Genomic DNA, 16,973 nt, shown 5'->3' on the forward strand with positions numbered 1-16,973 from the left:
ATGTATTTTTAACGGCACCTGATCAAATGTAATTATAGTAGTTAAGAATGGTATCAACGTGGAGAAAGGAAAGAAAAAGACTTTGATTGATATAAAAAATAGATAATTATTTTATTATTGAATAATTCTTAAATAGAAAATAAAACATCTGATAAGAAACAAAATAATAAAAAGATTAAAAAGAAAGACTAAATCAACCCACCTGCACCATGAAAATATCATGCATGTATCCTTCAAAGAATTTTGGTAGTTTTTGGGAACCATGCATGTATCTTTCAAAGAATTTTGGTAATTTTAAGTAGACTGACGAACATAAATTATTGGTAGAAATTTAAGTTGTGAAAAATATCCAAGTAGCGGTTTGTATTAACGATGGACAAAAAAAAAGAAATTCACCTACTCTAAAACCATAACAAAGTATTAGTCAGTAATAAATTAAACAGTTGTTTTAAAGTTAAAAATAAATTTATATTTCTTACAACTATATGCATATATAATTTAAGACAAATATAAAACAACAAATTTTGAGTTCTAACTATTTTAAATGTGTTGGACAAAAATAAATAAATAAAAATATTTGTAATTTGTGTAGCAATTTACATTTTTATAAGCGTTTATAAAAAAATAATATATATATATATATATATATATTCAAATCAAATGTAAAATAAAAAATAGAATTTTAATAAAAATTATAGGAAAAATATATAATGCATAAACACAAATACGCAACTAAGAAAACGAGGAAAATCATTAGGATCACGAAACAAATCAAAATGTATGTACACATTTCCATATAATTAGTTAGCTAATATATATATATATATATAGGTCTGGCCCAGTACTTTGTACTGCCTAAAGTGAAATAAATATCTGGCACCCCTTATCATTCGAATCGCGTACCTTAGACCGAACATTCTACAGCAGAACCATTAGGCTATATACAAATTTTGGTAATTGTGATGTGAATTTGCGATGCCCGTAAGTTGTTAATTTGATTTGGTGCCTAAAGCACTCGGCTTTAGGTCAGGGCCAGCCCTATATATAGAGAGTAAGCTATTTTTAGTTAATATTTTTATTCCTAATACAAATCTATATCTAAACTATACGTCTGAGGGGTAAATGTTTAATAATATAAAGCTTTATTTTTCAAAATACAAAAAATTATCCAGTTCAACCAGGAGTTTATGTGAACAACCAGCTTCTGACATTAAAACTTTATGATTGTATATCATCTTATACTATGTCTAAAACCTCTTCCAACATTTATTACTTATTAATACATATATATAATATAAGTTAGACAAGTAGATTTGATATTTTCTCTTATACAGTATGCAAATTTTCTACTCCCTACATTTTCATACTGATTCTATCTTTAGAAAACATAATTACATTGATGTTCATTTAAAAAAAATGGTTCGAAAAGAAAAATACATGACCAACGAGGAAAGCCAACTTCCTATGTAGACATGCATCCGATAAGACTGAAGGAAGGTTAGCATAAAATGTATAACTCTATTCACATATAAGGGATAGTTACAAAAAAACCAAACCAAAACACAAGCAAATATTCAAACCATTTCTTTCCAAATACTATGTACAAAACACATGTCAATCAAGTATAATTCCATCAACCATAAATAATTCTTTTATAAATTACTTCTTTAGTTGTGACACTGAATATAATGAAGCATCTATAATAAAAAGTTAAACTTATGATTTAGGATTTAAGATTTACGTTCTAGATAGAGAATAATCAAATTTAGGTTATGTCAGTCGTTATCTTCTTAACTAAATTCATCACTGTAAGTCTTTCAGTTTTTGCTACAAATTTTTTTTTAAAAATTAAAATATATGTAAACAAAATAATTAGAGAAAATTTAATAAGATACAATCCGCGCGTAGCGCGGCCAAAAGATCTAGTTGACGTATAATAACACTCAAAATAAACCCACTCGTAAGTTCAAATAATATTACAGTTGAGCCCATTATGATAATTGTTCACTATATTTGAGCCCATTATGATGTTCAGTTTTTTTCCTTTATTTTTAACAACTATTTTATTTATATAAAATGTAACATTACAAAGAAAAATAATAGTACAACTGATAAAATAAAAATTGAAAAAGCTTTATTGTGAACCATTTTCTTCGAATAGAATTTCGATGTGAAAATAATCATATAATCGATGAAATTTCAAGTTCTACTTTGAAACTTCTTTTGTTGTATAACATTGACCAAACTCCAATTTAGATATATATATCGATCGATTAAGAATTCAATATACTGATTTTTTGAAAAATAAAAATTGGACCTACAAATTTTCAACGATTCTAAGAACATTGTCATACAACAAACAAATGTTCCTCCAATCTTTGTTATTAAAGCATATATACATTGTGATTTTCATAGCGATCGTTTCCAGAGTAAACGATTAGGATAAGTTCTTTACGACTTAAACATGGAAACATAATGATTGTTTTGTTAAATAAAATTTATATTTTTTATTTTTTTAAAGTATAGCCCATTATGATGTTCAGTTTTTTTTAAAAAAAATATAACTTCTTAATGTAATAAATCTCATTAATCCAGTAAGATTTTCCATATAAAATTATAAATACCAATTAAGAGAATTAAAACCCTAAACGAGAAGACTACGAGACGAATCTAACAGCGACTCTTGGTCTCCCAAAGTCAGAAAAACCCCCTAGAATTCTAAGTGAAAGCGGGCGAGTTACACTATGTCAACGACGACCGTGCAGAAGACGAAACCAGTTTTCGTGAAGGTGGATGAGCTAAAACCAGGAAAAAGCGGCTATAACTTGACCGTGAGAGTAGTTGAATCCAATCCCGTCACACCAGCGACCCGTAAAAATGGTTCGTTGACGCGGCCATTTCAAACTCCTCGTATCGCCGAGTGCCTTATCGGTGACGATACTGGATGCATCCTTTTCACTGCTCGCAACGATCAAGGTACGCTCATAATAACTCAGTTTTTGCCTCTGTTTCAAAGTGTTAAATGAACAGTAATGATTGTTCTTTTGGGATTTGCTAATGTAGTTGATGTAATGAAGACTGGGGCAACTGTTACTCTGAGGAATGCAAAGATCGACATGTTTAAGGACACGATGAGAATGGCTGTTGATAAATGGGGACTCATTCAAGTTACTGATCCTGTTTCTTTTGAGGTTAACCGACAAAACAACCTTTCTCTTGTCGAGTATGAACTGGTAACCGTACCTGTTCAGTAACTTATGCATGTTTCTACTTTTCACGTTTCCTTTATTTTACTAAGTTTAAAATTTTCAAAGAATTCTTTAGTGCACCAGTGGATTAAATTCAGCACGGTTATGATTTTTTTTATAATCCGTTGGTTTTGTTTTAAGACGAGATTGTGTAATGTTTTTTTTTTCTGCACAGCTCTTGATGTTTTTACCTCAGGAGCTTGTTGATTAAATTGGTGTTGATCTTATGATTTTATTTTTAATTGAATCGTGGTTGTAATTGAGCTTAAGGTAAACATTAAAACTTTTAATATAGTACTATAAATTTAAGTGATTTGTAGATTTTACATCTCTCATAAAATAAAGGTAAATTGAGATTTTACAATTACTCCAAATGTTCTTTTGCATCTCAAACGAAGTTGTATCGACTTTTCAAGGCTCAAACTCCTCATGACTACCTTCCAAGCTCTTGTAGTATTCCTCCATAGTGTCGAACTCGTATGGATGATCATTTCCTCGAGCACTCTCATACCTGCGGCTAGGGGCATTTTCGTAGCCTCTCCTACTCTCATCAGAAAAGTACTTACTGTTCTCTGCAAATCTTGTATCACTTGTCCCTTGTCTCTCTTCTTCATTACCGTAGCCTCTCCTATTCTCATCATAATTGTTGGTAGTGTAAGTGTATCCATTATTGTTGTACTTGTCCTTTTTCTCACTAAGATCTTCTGATTCTCGGGACTCTTCTTCCTTCTCAAACTCTTCCGGTAATTGGTTGTTGTTCTTTTCTTCTTCAAATGTAGCCATCAATTTCTCAAACTCCTCGTCTGTGGTCGTAGATGAGACCGGCCACGACTCTTTGGTTTGAGGAATCATACCTGAACCTGGCCCGAAAGGCCCGTCACCGAGTCTTCCATTGGCTTGTGCTAGGCCCGGAGCGGGAGCTGAGGTTAGAGCTACCTCTTTGTTGTTAGGACGATCTACGTGAGTAAACTTGCTAAAGAAGAGCTTACCTTCTCTAGCTTCAACATTTTCTCCAATGAAGCAAAGAGCAGCAACAAGGAAGCAAAATGTTAACTTGACAGCAAATGAAGCCATCAAAGAAGAGAGAAGAGAGCAGTGAGTGAGAGATATTTGAGGGTTTGAGATGTGTTTTGGTGTGTGAGTGAGTTTGTGTTTAAATAGAATTAACAAGTAGTAAAAGGGCCGAGCAACATGCGAGGATTAAGGAGGGAGATTTGTCAAATTGCATTTGATTAGTCAAAAAAAAAGAAGGAAAAATAAAACAAGGTTACAAGAACATATCATTACAGATCTATTAGTTAGTGTTATTTATACATGCCTTTTGACTTTTCTCTTTACTGTTTGGTGGTTGAGTTAGTTGAAATTGAAGGTTGGAATTAGATCATGATTTGTGGTAGCAGTGCTTAGATAATGTCAAAGCTTATATCTATGTAGCTCTAAAAATGTTTCCTTCCATGATTTATCACAAAGTTTTTTTGATAACCATGACTAAACAACTTGCTAAATGTGTTGCTAAGTAGGATTTATCACTGAATAATATGATAGCATTTTGGTAATAACAAGAATAATTGATAGATGTGATAGTTAGGTAGACCTTAAAGAGAAAAAGCAAGGAGGAAGAATGAGTGTGGGGTCCAATTTGAAAATAAAGGGGAAGTGTAGGCATTTACTGTGAATTAAAAGACTTTAGGGGCCCATGGGACAATGTGTCATGAAGCTTTTTTTTTAATCTCAACGATTGCTTAGTGTGGAGTCGAAGCTATCACAGCTTTTGTCCCGTCATCGTCGGCAATTATGTATAGGTATTTTCAACGTTTGTCGGGAACAAGTGAGCAGAATAAAAAAGTTCTGAGTTCATAATTTTCTCTACTGGGCCGTATTTATCAATGGACCATAACTCCATTAGCGCAAGCCCATACTTGAGCAAGGGAGCAGCCTCTTTTCTCTTTCCCATATTCAGCAAAACCAAATACACGATGACTCTTGACTTCCTTTCTGTTTCTTACAAAATAAAATATAGTAACTAATTAAAAAACGGTAGAAAGAGCTAGGTTAGTTAAATGCAAACTTTACATTATTATTGAAAAACCCACAAATATGATTCTATGATGTGTACATATATATATGACCCTATTAAAAATTATACAAGTATTTATTTCTGGGTGTTAAAAGTTTTAGTAAAAGTGTGTCACGTGAGATTTGAATATTCTGTTGCCGATAGTAAATCACATATCTAGCTAGCATAATAGCTTTAGATTAGAACAAATGAATACACTGAGAGCACTTCCAATGGGGTTCTACCCATTAAAGTTCTTAAAATACATATATATGTATATATATGTTATATATATGTATGTAGTTATGGGGTCCACTATTTTTGTGAAGAACCCCATCCGATGTTTTAATGATGGTAGACATATTGTCGAGAGAAACAAAAAAATAGAACACATCCCTCATAGAAAGACTCTTCCCAGAACTATCAGAGCACATTCTCTCCATTATCCATATGACCCAACATTAAAGGCACGGGAGACTCTTTCATTTGGACACAACAAAAGACAAGAGTTTATTCAGTAAAATCAGGTTATTATACAACTTAACTTGATAAAATCCAATCGACAACTTCACTCTTGGATGGAGCAATTTAAAACTGGCATAAATACATATGGAATCAAAATCTCCTCCCAAAGATCAAGATTTTCATGTGGTGTTGTGCACTAAACAACCTACCAACAAGGAACAACCTACGAAAACGAGGTTTGCAAGGTCATACCTCTTGCTCTAAATGTGGAGCGGAAGAGATAATTAAACACATCCTTTTCCAATGTGAGACGATAGTGGAAGTCTGGGACATGTGCCCTTGGTTAGCCCCTCTAGGCTCCCCTTCGGGTTCGGTTTCCACTTTTAAAGAATCACTTCAACACTCCTTTGCAAGGGTAAACCTCCCACCTGTTGGATCCTCTGCTAGTCTCTTCCCCTGGATTTGCTGGGGCCTATGGATCAACCGTAACCTCCACACTTTCGAAAACAAGCAGACGCCACCGCCAGAAATCCTCTCGTGCGCCACCGCACTCCTGCGGGAGTGGGAAGCAGCACAACCCTCATCTAGCGACCGATCGAGAACCCTCTCACCACAGCTACCAACATAAATATCGTCACCGTCGACCATTTTCTGTAACACCGATGAGGCATGGAACAAGGATACCATATAATCGGGGCTTGCATGGATCTTCACCTCTCCCACCGGTCGAGAAATCACTCGAGGTTGCTCCCATCAGCTTCACGTCTCCTCCCCGCTCATGGCGGAAGCTTTGGCGATCCGGCGTCTCTAGAGCACGCAGCCTCGCTCAATATCAACATCATCTTGCTTCGATCACATTGCAAAGGGTTTATTCAAGCCATCTCCACGAATCAACGATTTGTAGAGCTTTTTGGAGTTCTATCCGATATTGAAACGACAATCGCTTCTTCTTTTGATTTTTTTCACGCATCCTTTGTTTATAGAGTTTCAAATGGGTCCGCAGACTCATGGACCAAGAGTTCCCTATGTAACAAATTATATGTGATGGGTTCAGGTCCACACTAACCTTCTTCTTTCTAATTAAATTATCAGTTGATCAAAAAAAAAAGATGAAATTTTTCACAAAAATAGTAGGCCCAATAACTACATACACATATATAATATATATACATACATATGCATTTTAAAAATTCCAATAGATAGAACACCCGTTGGATCTACCCATTGGAGGTGCTCTCACTATGCCTCTTTTTTCTTTTCTATCTGTCTTCATTTTCATTTTCTTATTATTATCCTACAAGACCTCCACTATAATTGCCCTGCAAGTTAAGCTAGAATTATTGAGCACAAAAGCCTTCATCTTTCCTTTTGTCCCCACCACTTTTCGATCCACTCTTTATATATGCATATACAAAGTAATACGCGCACACAAAATCCCTTTTTTATTATTTGAGGAGCACTTTTGCTAATTAACCTTTACTTGATGTATGATTAACAAGATTGCCATTACTGATGTGGCAGATTCATAGTCCTTTTCAGCCCACTTATTAAAAAAGACATAACTTACTAGAGTATTTACAATAGAATGCCATTGGACATATTTATTATATCATAAACTACATATAGACAAAGAAATATAATCGGTTATCGTTAGCGACACATGAAATTTAGTTATAAACCGGACCCTTTAATAATTATTTTGGCTGTCGCATATGGTAACTTCCTTTTTTTTTTAAAACCTTATTAGAAACCAACTTCTATTATGACTGGTTTTGTTATATACTAAATAATCAAATCAGCTTTTTTTATCAGAATCTTTTTCAGCATCAAACACTGCGTATGTTGACTTATTGATATGGTTTCTCTCTTTGGTCCAATAGTAATTGGATAATCTATTTAGCTTATTATTTAAATTTTGGTTTCTTATTGTGCATAAACTCATATGAAAATATGTCGGTTTCATCCACAATTCTGATTGATATCAGATTCCAACGAGGCAAAAGAATCCAGTAACTCTGTCGGAAAACCGCTTGAACACAGGAAGAACAATCCAGCAATTCGTCATTCCTGGTATATTCGCACAGTAAATTTCAACATTTTAATATTCATCAGTTTCAGCTCCCTAATTAATCTTCTTTGTTTTCTGCAGGCAGTGCCGGCCCAACTATTTAAGTGGCCTAAAATAAATTATAAAATTGTGACCTTTCATTTTAATATTTAAAGAAAGTTAATGATACATACAAAATTAATAAAATACAGTTTTATCTTATTTATTTCTCTATTGGTTTATTTGTTTGACATTTTTTTAAAATAGAACTACAGTCTATAACAAAAAAAAAGAAGCAAAAACAGTAATAATATTAAGCAAATAGAAAGAAGAGTTAGAGAAATAAAATATAAAGAACACTGTCGTAAACGATAAGAAAAAATCAAGAAAGGATAAATGTATATAAGAAACAGAGTAAAAAGATGTAACAATTGATTTAATTTTTCTAAGTTTTGTATATTGATTTTGTACTTCTAATTTGGTATGATTTATTATTTAAATTTTGGTTTCTAGGAAAATATTATTTTTAGAAACGGTTCATATGAATAGGCAACTTCTATGTCTATATGAAAGGCTAAAAAGTTGATCCATGTATTTTATCTTTAGTATTTAACGTTTTATATTATAAATCTAACAGCTAAATTTACTTTGTAGTTACGTCGATATGAATATGGAACTTCTACGTTTATACGAAAAACCAAACTATAACATGAGTTTTATATGCATATTCATATAGGAAGAGCAACATATATCGGAGACAACATATTTATGAATTTTTTTGTGCATATTAATCCATGAAATTTTAGTATTAAAAGTTTTATATTATAAATCTAAAAAAAATATATTTACTTTGTATCTACTTTTATACGAATATGCAACTTCTACTTATATAATTATTTTTGTTATACAATTCAACTTTTTAGGAATTAGTAAGTTATTTTCATTAATATCAATGATTCGATTACTCAAAAGTTATATCATTCAAGTAAATATATAGGGAATCAACCCAATAATTTAAATTCAAGTAAATAAATAGGGAATCAGCCCAAGAATTTAAATAAATTGTGGATTTGATGGCGCTTTTGAATATCAAATCCAATAGATCTTGATTTCTATATTTAATTGATTCCTTTTGCTAATTTAAATTTGACTGTAATTTATGCAATAACCAAAAAATAGGAAACTGATATATGCAATCCTCATAACGTATTTTAGTTTCGGTTAAGATAGGAAAGTTACTATAATTGTTTTTTAAATTCTCATGGCTAATTAAAAACCACACACTAAATTTTATGGATTTACTTGAGAAACATTATTAAACAAGTTTTTTTTTAAAAAAAATAAAAAAATCTAACCAGTTACACAAGTTGTAAATTACTCTTATAGATTTACTTCCACAAAATTTACTTCAATTACACCTAACCAATTACACAAGTTTTTTTAAAAAGAAATCGAAGCTTATCTTCTATAAACATGCACAATGTCCTTCAATCTTTCATTATATAACATGAAATATTTGTGACTACAAGTTTACCTTTCTAATATTTATAGATTAAAAGTTTTAATCTCTATTTAGTCCGAAATTTATTTAAATTCTTGGGTTGATTCCCTATTTATTTACTAGAATTTAAATTTTGGGTTGATTCCCTATTTATTTACTTGAACTATACAACTTTCGAATAATCGAATTGTTGATATTGATGAAAATAACTTACTAATTTAATTGACTCATTTTGCTAATTTAAATTTGACCGTAAATTATGCAATAGCCAAAAAATAGAAAACTAATATATGCAATCCTCATAACGCATTTTGGTTTCAGTTTTAAATTCTCATGGCTAATTAAAAATCACACATGAAATTTTAGTGATTTACTTGAAAAAAATTATTAAACAAATTTAAAAAAAAATTATAACCAATTACAAAAGTTGTAAATTACTCTTATAGATTTCTTCCACAAAATTTATTTCAGTTACACCTAACCAATTACACAAGTTTAAAACAAAATTGAAGCTTATCTTCTACAAACATACACAATGTCCTTCAATCTTTCATTAGATAACATGAAATATTTGTGACTATAACTTTTAACTTTTCAATATTTATAGATTAAAAGTTCTAATCTCTATTTAGTCCATTCACTCCGCGCATGGCGCGGATACCACCTAGTATAATACTATACTGAGATACACTTATTAGCTAAGTAGCTATTTGTGAAAAACAAATCATGACCTTTCTACACCTAATGAGTATGCATGAATCTTATTTTTATTCGTAAATACTAATGTACTAGTGTAATACCAATGTGTGAATCATTACAATGTGTCATTCTGCTCTTCTCCAGTTAGTGTGGACTCTCTGTTTTTCTGATGAATGTAGACTCTATTCTGAGACATCATTTTGAATTTGATAAATCGAGATACAGAAGAAATGTATTGCAGAAAAGTCGTAAGATTATAACCCAAAACAGAGTTAAGAGAATTAATCAAATAATGTCGTTAAGTTAATCAGAATTATGTACTGAACGTAACCACTGCATAATTTCACGTCACTAGAAACGGCAGCATATCTCAAAGTGAAGTTTAACTTGTGGTGGTCTATAGATTTAACTAATGTTACATTACGAAAAATTCTAAACTCTTTAAATTAATCAACGAAACAACAGCTTCATAAGCTCTTATGAGAAAATTCATTACAAGTGTTTCAAATCCATCCATTGATAGAGGATGAATGACACATTGTTTGTACACCAACACCAAGGAAATCTCGAGTTTGCCCTCCTCCTCCTCCTGCATCCCCACTCTCAACTCTTCTACGTTTCAAGGGGTAGTTTTGTAACTCATCAATCCCCGAGGCTACCGTAACGCCATTTCTAGGGTTCTCGATCTCGTGTTGAAGACCATTTTTACTCATTAAACCGACGCTGTTCGGTCCAAACAAAGCGAAGAACTTATCGCTGCCACCTTCTTCTACAATCTGATGAAACGTGGATTGGTTGGTGGTGATCGTCGTCGGAGTAGAAGAAGTCACGCCCATCTGAGCCGCTTTTTGAAGTAATGCAGTTGCTGACATGTTCGCAACCGCCGAGGAAGCTGCGTTTGCGTCTTGTGTGATGTGGTCGACGCTGCTAAAAACAGAAGGCACGGAAAGTGAAGTAGCCGCGTTTGCGTTTTCCTTACTCGAAACTATGTTGATATTTTCATGTGTGATAAGTGAATCGCTAGTCGTTATTAACTCGCCGCGATTATTTGCGTTCCCAAAAACCCAATTGTAATCATCTTGCGGTGAGATACCTTCGTCTACGGTCACTTGATGATGATTGTTATTTCCTCCCATCCATAGGGAGAGCGAAGAAGCAGGTTTCATGACGTCATGATGATGATGATCGAAAGTGTTGGTCGTTATAGGGAAGTGGTGCGGTTGCAGTGGCTGTGGTGGTCCGAATGGAAATGGTGGTGGTGGTGCTGGTGATGGTATAAGTGTGCCCATGAGATAATGGTAGTTTAGGTTATTACTGGTAAGGCTTTTGAGATGAGAAGCTGCGTTTAGCCTAGCGGTTTCTTCTGCCAAGGCGTCGCAAAATGCTCTATGTGTAATAAAGCTGTCTCTCCTGTATCCAAAAAAGTGATTAATATCCAAAAAATTAACAATTAATCAATACAATTGTATTAACAGTCGATGCAAACATACATAGGTTTATGTCTATGTATATATATAGCTACTAGGGTTGTACCTCTTACTTTAACCAAAATATGCCAATCCAAGGAACTGTCTTATTCAAGAAAACAAGAAGCATGTACGCTCAGTGAATGACAAATAGAAAGACTAAAACTCTTCAGCTATTTCGTTTTAGACCCTATAAAAGCTGGCTACTTCCCACAAGTCAACAACAACACATTAAACTTATCTTCTACTAGTTACAAACAACATAATAAAACAAATTTGTTTATATATAGTGTTCAGTGATATTGTAGAATATTTTAGTTGAAGTGAGTAGTTTTTTATATATATTTTTTCATTACCAGAATATATGTTTACCAACTCAAGCTAATATTACTAATAATAAAGTTATTCATGTTTGAATGCGTGATGAAGAGATGTAGAGATTTATTAATTGAATACCTGGAGAAAACTGTACCACAGTCACATCTATACTCTCTAGTCCCACAAGTCTTTGAATGAGCCTTCCAATCGGATTGAACTGCATATCTCTTGGAGCATTTCTCGCACTTCCACTTCTTCTCGCCATGTTTCCGACAAAAATGTTTCTTGATTCCTGTAAGGTCACCGAGTGCCCTTGTCGGATGGTGATGAACGCAACTCTTCTCCGGACATACATACACTCGTTTCCTTACTTCTTTGGTCGTCCTCTGCTTTAGTTTCCATGGGAGGTTGTGTCCTCGACGGTGAAGCTGTAGATTCTGGTCTCTTTGGAAACCTTTTCCACATATCTCACAGAGGAAGCGGTTTGTGGCCATAAGCGTCGTTGGGGATAGAGCTATGACTTCGGCTTCTGGATCTGTAGAGATCGAAATAATCAAATCAAATTTATGATATTGATAATGGATCCTATGAATGATCTAATCTGTAAAGCGTATGCATGTTTGTAGATCAAGATCGTATAGAAAACAAATCAAGAAGATCACTTTGCTGTTAACATTTTTTAATGTTCTAAATTAGGGTTTAATTTATTGATCTATTTAAATTAAATATTACCAGGGTTTCCAGGGAGGTTTCTTTTCTTCTTAGCAGGAGGAGGATTAAAGGATTCAAGCTCATGATGATGATCAACATGATCAGTTGTTGATGAGCTTTGGACATATCCTCCACTACTTGAAATTGTCTGATCCTCAGCTGTCATGACTTCTTCTAGACCAAAGTTTTGCTGGAAGAGATACAAAAAGAGAAGCCTTAAGATTAGAGATGGGGGTGAAAGGATAATTAAGAGAGAGAAAAAACTATAAACACTTAGAATCAGATGTAAATGCGAACGAGAGGAAAATACAAAAGAGAAGTTATGTTGGTTGCATACTTATATAGACACACACACAACCTACACACTTAATTAAGCGCATATGTGCAATAAGAAAATAATATTCATCTCTCATTCAATAAATGTAGAAGCACCTTGATCAGTAAAAAATGTTGCAACCATTTTATATATTACACTTTCAAAATGTTCTCATTTTAAAATTCCTACTTCTTACTCTAAAGTTAATGGCGGTGGAAACCAACTTTAAAATTCCTACTTCTTACCCCTACACTTATCTTCAATATTTGATATTTGTTTTTCAGTGGCAGTGCGTCATGACACACAGAAAGTTACTATGTCTGCCTTTTCTATTTTGAATGATGATCTCATTATTTATTTAGCCTTGTTTATTTTCTCTTTATTCCTTTTTTGTCAACAAAAAAGTAAAATAAAAATAACTTTTTTTCTTTTTCATCTTTGGGTCAATTACCTTTCTTTTTTCTTTTACTCATATATTTGTGTGTTATATTTAGTACGTTGACAGAAGTGTTATTTTTAGTACAATATATCACGAACTAATAGCGATTCAGTCTTAAAAATATATTTGAAAGGTAAAAAAAATAGTTTCATTCAAAATTAGGTTTGGTTGAAGTTTTGTAAGAAGCGGACCAAAGTCTTCATGTGCTAAGTACAGAGTTACCACATAGTTATTTTGGTTATTACAACTATGAGAACTGAATTAAAAAAAAAACTATGAGAACTGAAGCAGTACTGGCATCGTATTGCAATCTAGATGTTGAATAGTGAATTTGTTTACATGATAGCTACTATTTCTTGATCCTTTTCATAATTGACTAATTGAGATTTACATTTTCCGTAAATTGAGGGTGGTCAAAGAAGTAAACATATCCAACGGCGGTGATTGCATCTCTTGACATTGAGAACAAAGCCTGCAATGCACGTGTACCCATGCACGTGTTCATAAGGTAAAATCCAACAACATACGACAAAGAAATTAAGAACCTAAATAGGTAAAAGAGAATAATCGTCTGGTTGACAGTGAAATCAAAACCCATGCGACATACTCCATAAACTCTTCTCAAGTACCCCACTTCAAATATTCTTTTTTTTTCTTTTTATAGTTTCCTTTTAACTGATAGCCAAAATAATTTAAACTAAATTAACCATCATTATTGTCATTTTAAACATTTACATTGAAGAAATAAGATTAATATCACGATACAGGAAATTTTATTTTGATGTTTGGAACATCATTTTCCTATTTATATGAGATAAAAAACAATTATGAATGCTCTCTAGAGAATTGATTTATAAAGTTGTTAGGAACGAGTATCTTTTTCATGCTTTACTACAAGGATCTTTTTGCAAGGTTACCTTTTTCTTTAGCAAAGCTTTTTCCAATATATCAAAGTGTGTTTTCCTTCATAAAATGTTTATTTCCAACGTAACATGTGAGGACTCTGAGTCATATACTATCAAGAGTGCCAAATTAATTATATTATATTAGAAAAATATTATGTAGAACATATTTTCCTACTTAAATTTTATACTTTAATTTTTTTGATATATCAAAATCTCCATTTCTCGATCATATCATTTTCAAACAAAAGTAATCTTGCTTTTAGGGTATTTTTAATGGTACACAAAAAATTTCTCTATATTTCATTCTAGAATAAAGTAACTCTACTATATAGTTAGATTTGTTTCAATGGTTCACTTTATAATAGAGTGAAATATAGAGTTATTTAGAATAAACAAAATATTAGTCTAGATTTTACTATATTATAGAGTAATTATATTATAGAATGAACTATTAGAGCAAATCAAATTCTATAATAAAAGTGTTCTATTATAGAGTAACTATATTAAAATGTTTTTAGTTTTTACCCCTCCTAGCTGAAAAGTAAAATGATTATGGTGAATTAATTAAAGGAAATTAAGAGACAGATAACTGACAAAATGCAGGTGAATTTTTGGAGGGACGAGACGTCGTCAGGTTGTGGGCTGACTTACTCACCAATTCTTTAGGCAATTTCCACTTTAATCATAATGTAATCATGTTTTAAGATTCCTATAAATGATATCGTTTCTTTAATGTTTTAGTTTTGGACTTTTCTTCTTGAACTTTGGCGGCACTAGAATATTCTCCTAAATTATCGAGACTTCGTTATATAGTATAGTATTGTTCCCTTTACCAGATAATCAAGGTACGCGTTGATTTGAGTTTTGATCAACCTAGTTTTGATAATAACAGACCTAGCTGTATACATACAGCTCATACAGTTTAAATTTCAAAGAACTGTTAATTTGAATTCTTACAATAATATTGTAGTATTAGTTTATAGTCAAAACTACCAAAAACAAAAAAAAAACTAGTTAGGCCCTTTAAAAAAAAACCTAGTTAATAAACAACAATGATGAAAGTTCGATACTATGGAGAATGCATCAATAAGCATTACTTTAATTTGCTTTAACAGTAGATAGAAAATATATAAGAAATTCAATTAAATCTTTTAAATTCAAAAATGATTGCTCACATATCTTTAATATTTTTTTTGTTTTTGAAACAGGTTTGCTAAAAGTTAGTGAATGTAAACACATGATTTCTAAATGGAAAATGTTAACTGAAATTTGAAATCATATTTTCGAACAACATGCATTAGCAGATTAATTTTTTTGTTTTTCTGTTCCTAAACGGTTTAATTGATATATTTTAGATTCATTTAAAAGAAAAATAAAATCAAATAAAAATAACATTGATAAGACAGATTTTGATCTAGAGAGTACACTGCCGATATACCACATGCTTTTGGTTCATAAAAGTGAGATAATCATAGCTTATATACACACACGCACACACAGAATAATAGGAACTTATTACTCGGCTGCATTGATAAATATTGTCACCAATTAAGACACCATTAGTTTGAAACGTTTGATATTTTTTACAAAATAAACAAATGAGTTATTTTAAAAACATTAGACTTATGAAAGTTCCCTTAATTTAATGTGTGGTTGCTAACTTATGAGAAATTCAACCAAAGTTTTTGCTAGCAAGTATACAAATTGCGGTGAAAATTGCACTAGCTGAAGATTAAAAGCATAAGTACATGTATATACATTTTCACATGTTTATATGTACTGTAGAATAATATTAGCATCGACCGAAAAGTCTTAACATGGATTCACATAAAACAACAGTAGCTAGAATCCATACTTATTCTTGGGAGAAAAATAAACAAAAAAGGTAGCCAGGAATCACAATCTAGGAGATTTCTAAGCCCTGCATTATTGTGGATACAATTATATATGCCTGTTTAAACGTATGCGTATATAAATATAATGTGTCATAAACGACATTTCAAAGAAGACAAATGATAGATCCATACCATAGCATAGAGACTTGGCGATATATGAAATTAAAAATAAAGACATAATGGAGATATGATTAGACTTAAAGTATACATATGTCACTTAGTGGATGATAATGGCCTTCTTGTTTTTTCTCGGACTTGACCAATCCAATACATTTTCCGTCAAATTGATATCGACATTCCACAAATCAGAATTGGTCGATTTATTTTGTCTTTTTAATCTTTCAACGACCTTACCCTTACTATTCAACATTTTATTTTACTTCTTTTTTTCAATATAAATGCACTTGAAAGCGTTACAATATAAACAACTACAAAAACACGAATAACAGCAAGGAGGACAATTCTTAGAGCCCGAGTCATCAATAGCCACATAAAAAGGCAAATAGCACGAACAAAATTTCTAATCACAAGCAGAACCTGGGCTAAAGGAAAAGATAGGCGCCAACACCCTTAATAGTCGAAGGAACCTTAGCCAAGACAACCCACAAACTAAGAAGATATGCATTGTTGTTTTAACAAACAAAATGAACAAGTTATATATTCATACCTAAAAGTTAGTCAATTATCTATTTATATACACATTTAGAGAAATTCGTGAAATGGCAAACTTATGGGGGAGGGGGGAATAAACAAAATGGTCACGTTCCATCCATGCAACTACATGTGGAAATTGAAAAAGATATTCAAAAAGATTCGTTTTTCATGGGTCATAAAAGTTATTAAAAGATAAAGTACCACTATCTAACCATTTTCCACAAAGTTGATTGAAACTGTCTATGAGTGCAAA

General features: G+C 32.1%; 3 protein-coding genes across 4 annotated transcripts; 1 reads left to right on the forward strand and 2 right to left on the reverse strand.

The window, feature by feature from the left end:
• Window positions 1–240: 240 nt before the first annotated feature.
• Window positions 241–3,475, forward strand: LOC103844311 (uncharacterized protein At4g28440). Its single transcript, XM_009121112.2, has 2 exons — window positions 241–2,976; window positions 3,064–3,475. Exons 1-2 carry the CDS (start codon window positions 2,745–2,747, stop codon window positions 3,252–3,254), a joined length of 423 nt encoding a protein of 140 aa, XP_009119360.1. The 5' UTR covers window positions 241–2,744; the 3' UTR covers window positions 3,255–3,475.
• Window positions 3,476–3,521: 46 nt separating this feature from the next.
• Window positions 3,522–4,482, reverse strand: LOC103844312 (protein E6). Its single transcript, XM_009121113.3, has one exon. The coding sequence runs from the start codon at window positions 4,320–4,322 to the stop codon at window positions 3,660–3,662; it is 663 nt and encodes a 220-aa protein (XP_009119361.1). The 5' UTR covers window positions 4,323–4,482; the 3' UTR covers window positions 3,522–3,659.
• A 1,307-nt stretch (window positions 4,483–5,789) lies between these two features.
• On the reverse strand, window positions 5,790–14,743 carry LOC103844310 (zinc finger protein MAGPIE). 2 transcript variants are annotated; one of them, XM_033282427.1, is made up of 4 exons: window positions 12,849–14,743; window positions 12,533–12,701; window positions 11,939–12,335; window positions 5,790–11,426 (listed from the first exon to the last, which is right to left on the reverse strand). In XM_033282427.1, exons 2-4 carry the CDS (start codon window positions 12,675–12,677, stop codon window positions 10,520–10,522), a joined length of 1,449 nt encoding a protein of 482 aa, XP_033138318.1. In that variant the 5' UTR covers window positions 12,678–12,701; window positions 12,849–14,743; the 3' UTR covers window positions 5,790–10,519. The 2 variants fall into 2 exon arrangements, with proteins under 2 accessions (XP_033138318.1, XP_033138317.1); XM_033282426.1 differs by lacking the exon at window positions 12,849–14,743 and adding an exon at window positions 12,785–12,807.
• Between the last annotated feature and the right edge of the window lie 2,230 nt (window positions 14,744–16,973).

The sequence above is a fragment of the Brassica rapa genome, chromosome A10 (genome assembly GCF_000309985.2).
Source record: "Brassica rapa cultivar Chiifu-401-42 chromosome A10, CAAS_Brap_v3.01, whole genome shotgun sequence".
NCBI lineage: Eukaryota > Viridiplantae > Streptophyta > Magnoliopsida > Brassicales > Brassicaceae > Brassica > Brassica rapa.

Coding starts and splice junctions, on each gene's coding strand:
- LOC103844311 (XM_009121112.2), top strand. CDS start 2,745: ATGTCAACGACGACCGTGCAGAAGACGAAACCAGTTTTCGTGAAGGTG. Junction 2,977..3,063: donor CACTGCTCGCAACGATCAAG/GTACGCTCATAA, acceptor TTGCTAATGTAG/TTGATGTAATGAAGACTGGG.
- LOC103844312 (XM_009121113.3), bottom strand. CDS start 4,322: ATGGCTTCATTTGCTGTCAAGTTAACATTTTGCTTCCTTGTTGCTGCT.
- LOC103844310 (XM_033282427.1), bottom strand. CDS start 12,677: ATGACAGCTGAGGATCAGACAATTTCAAGTAGTGGAGGATATGTCCAA. Junction 12,336..12,532: donor AAACCTCCCTGGAAACCCTG/GTAATATTTAAT, acceptor CGATCTCTACAG/ATCCAGAAGCCGAAGTCATA. Junction 11,427..11,938: donor TGTGGTACAGTTTTCTCCAG/GTATTCAATTAA, acceptor TTTTGGATACAG/GAGAGACAGCTTTATTACAC.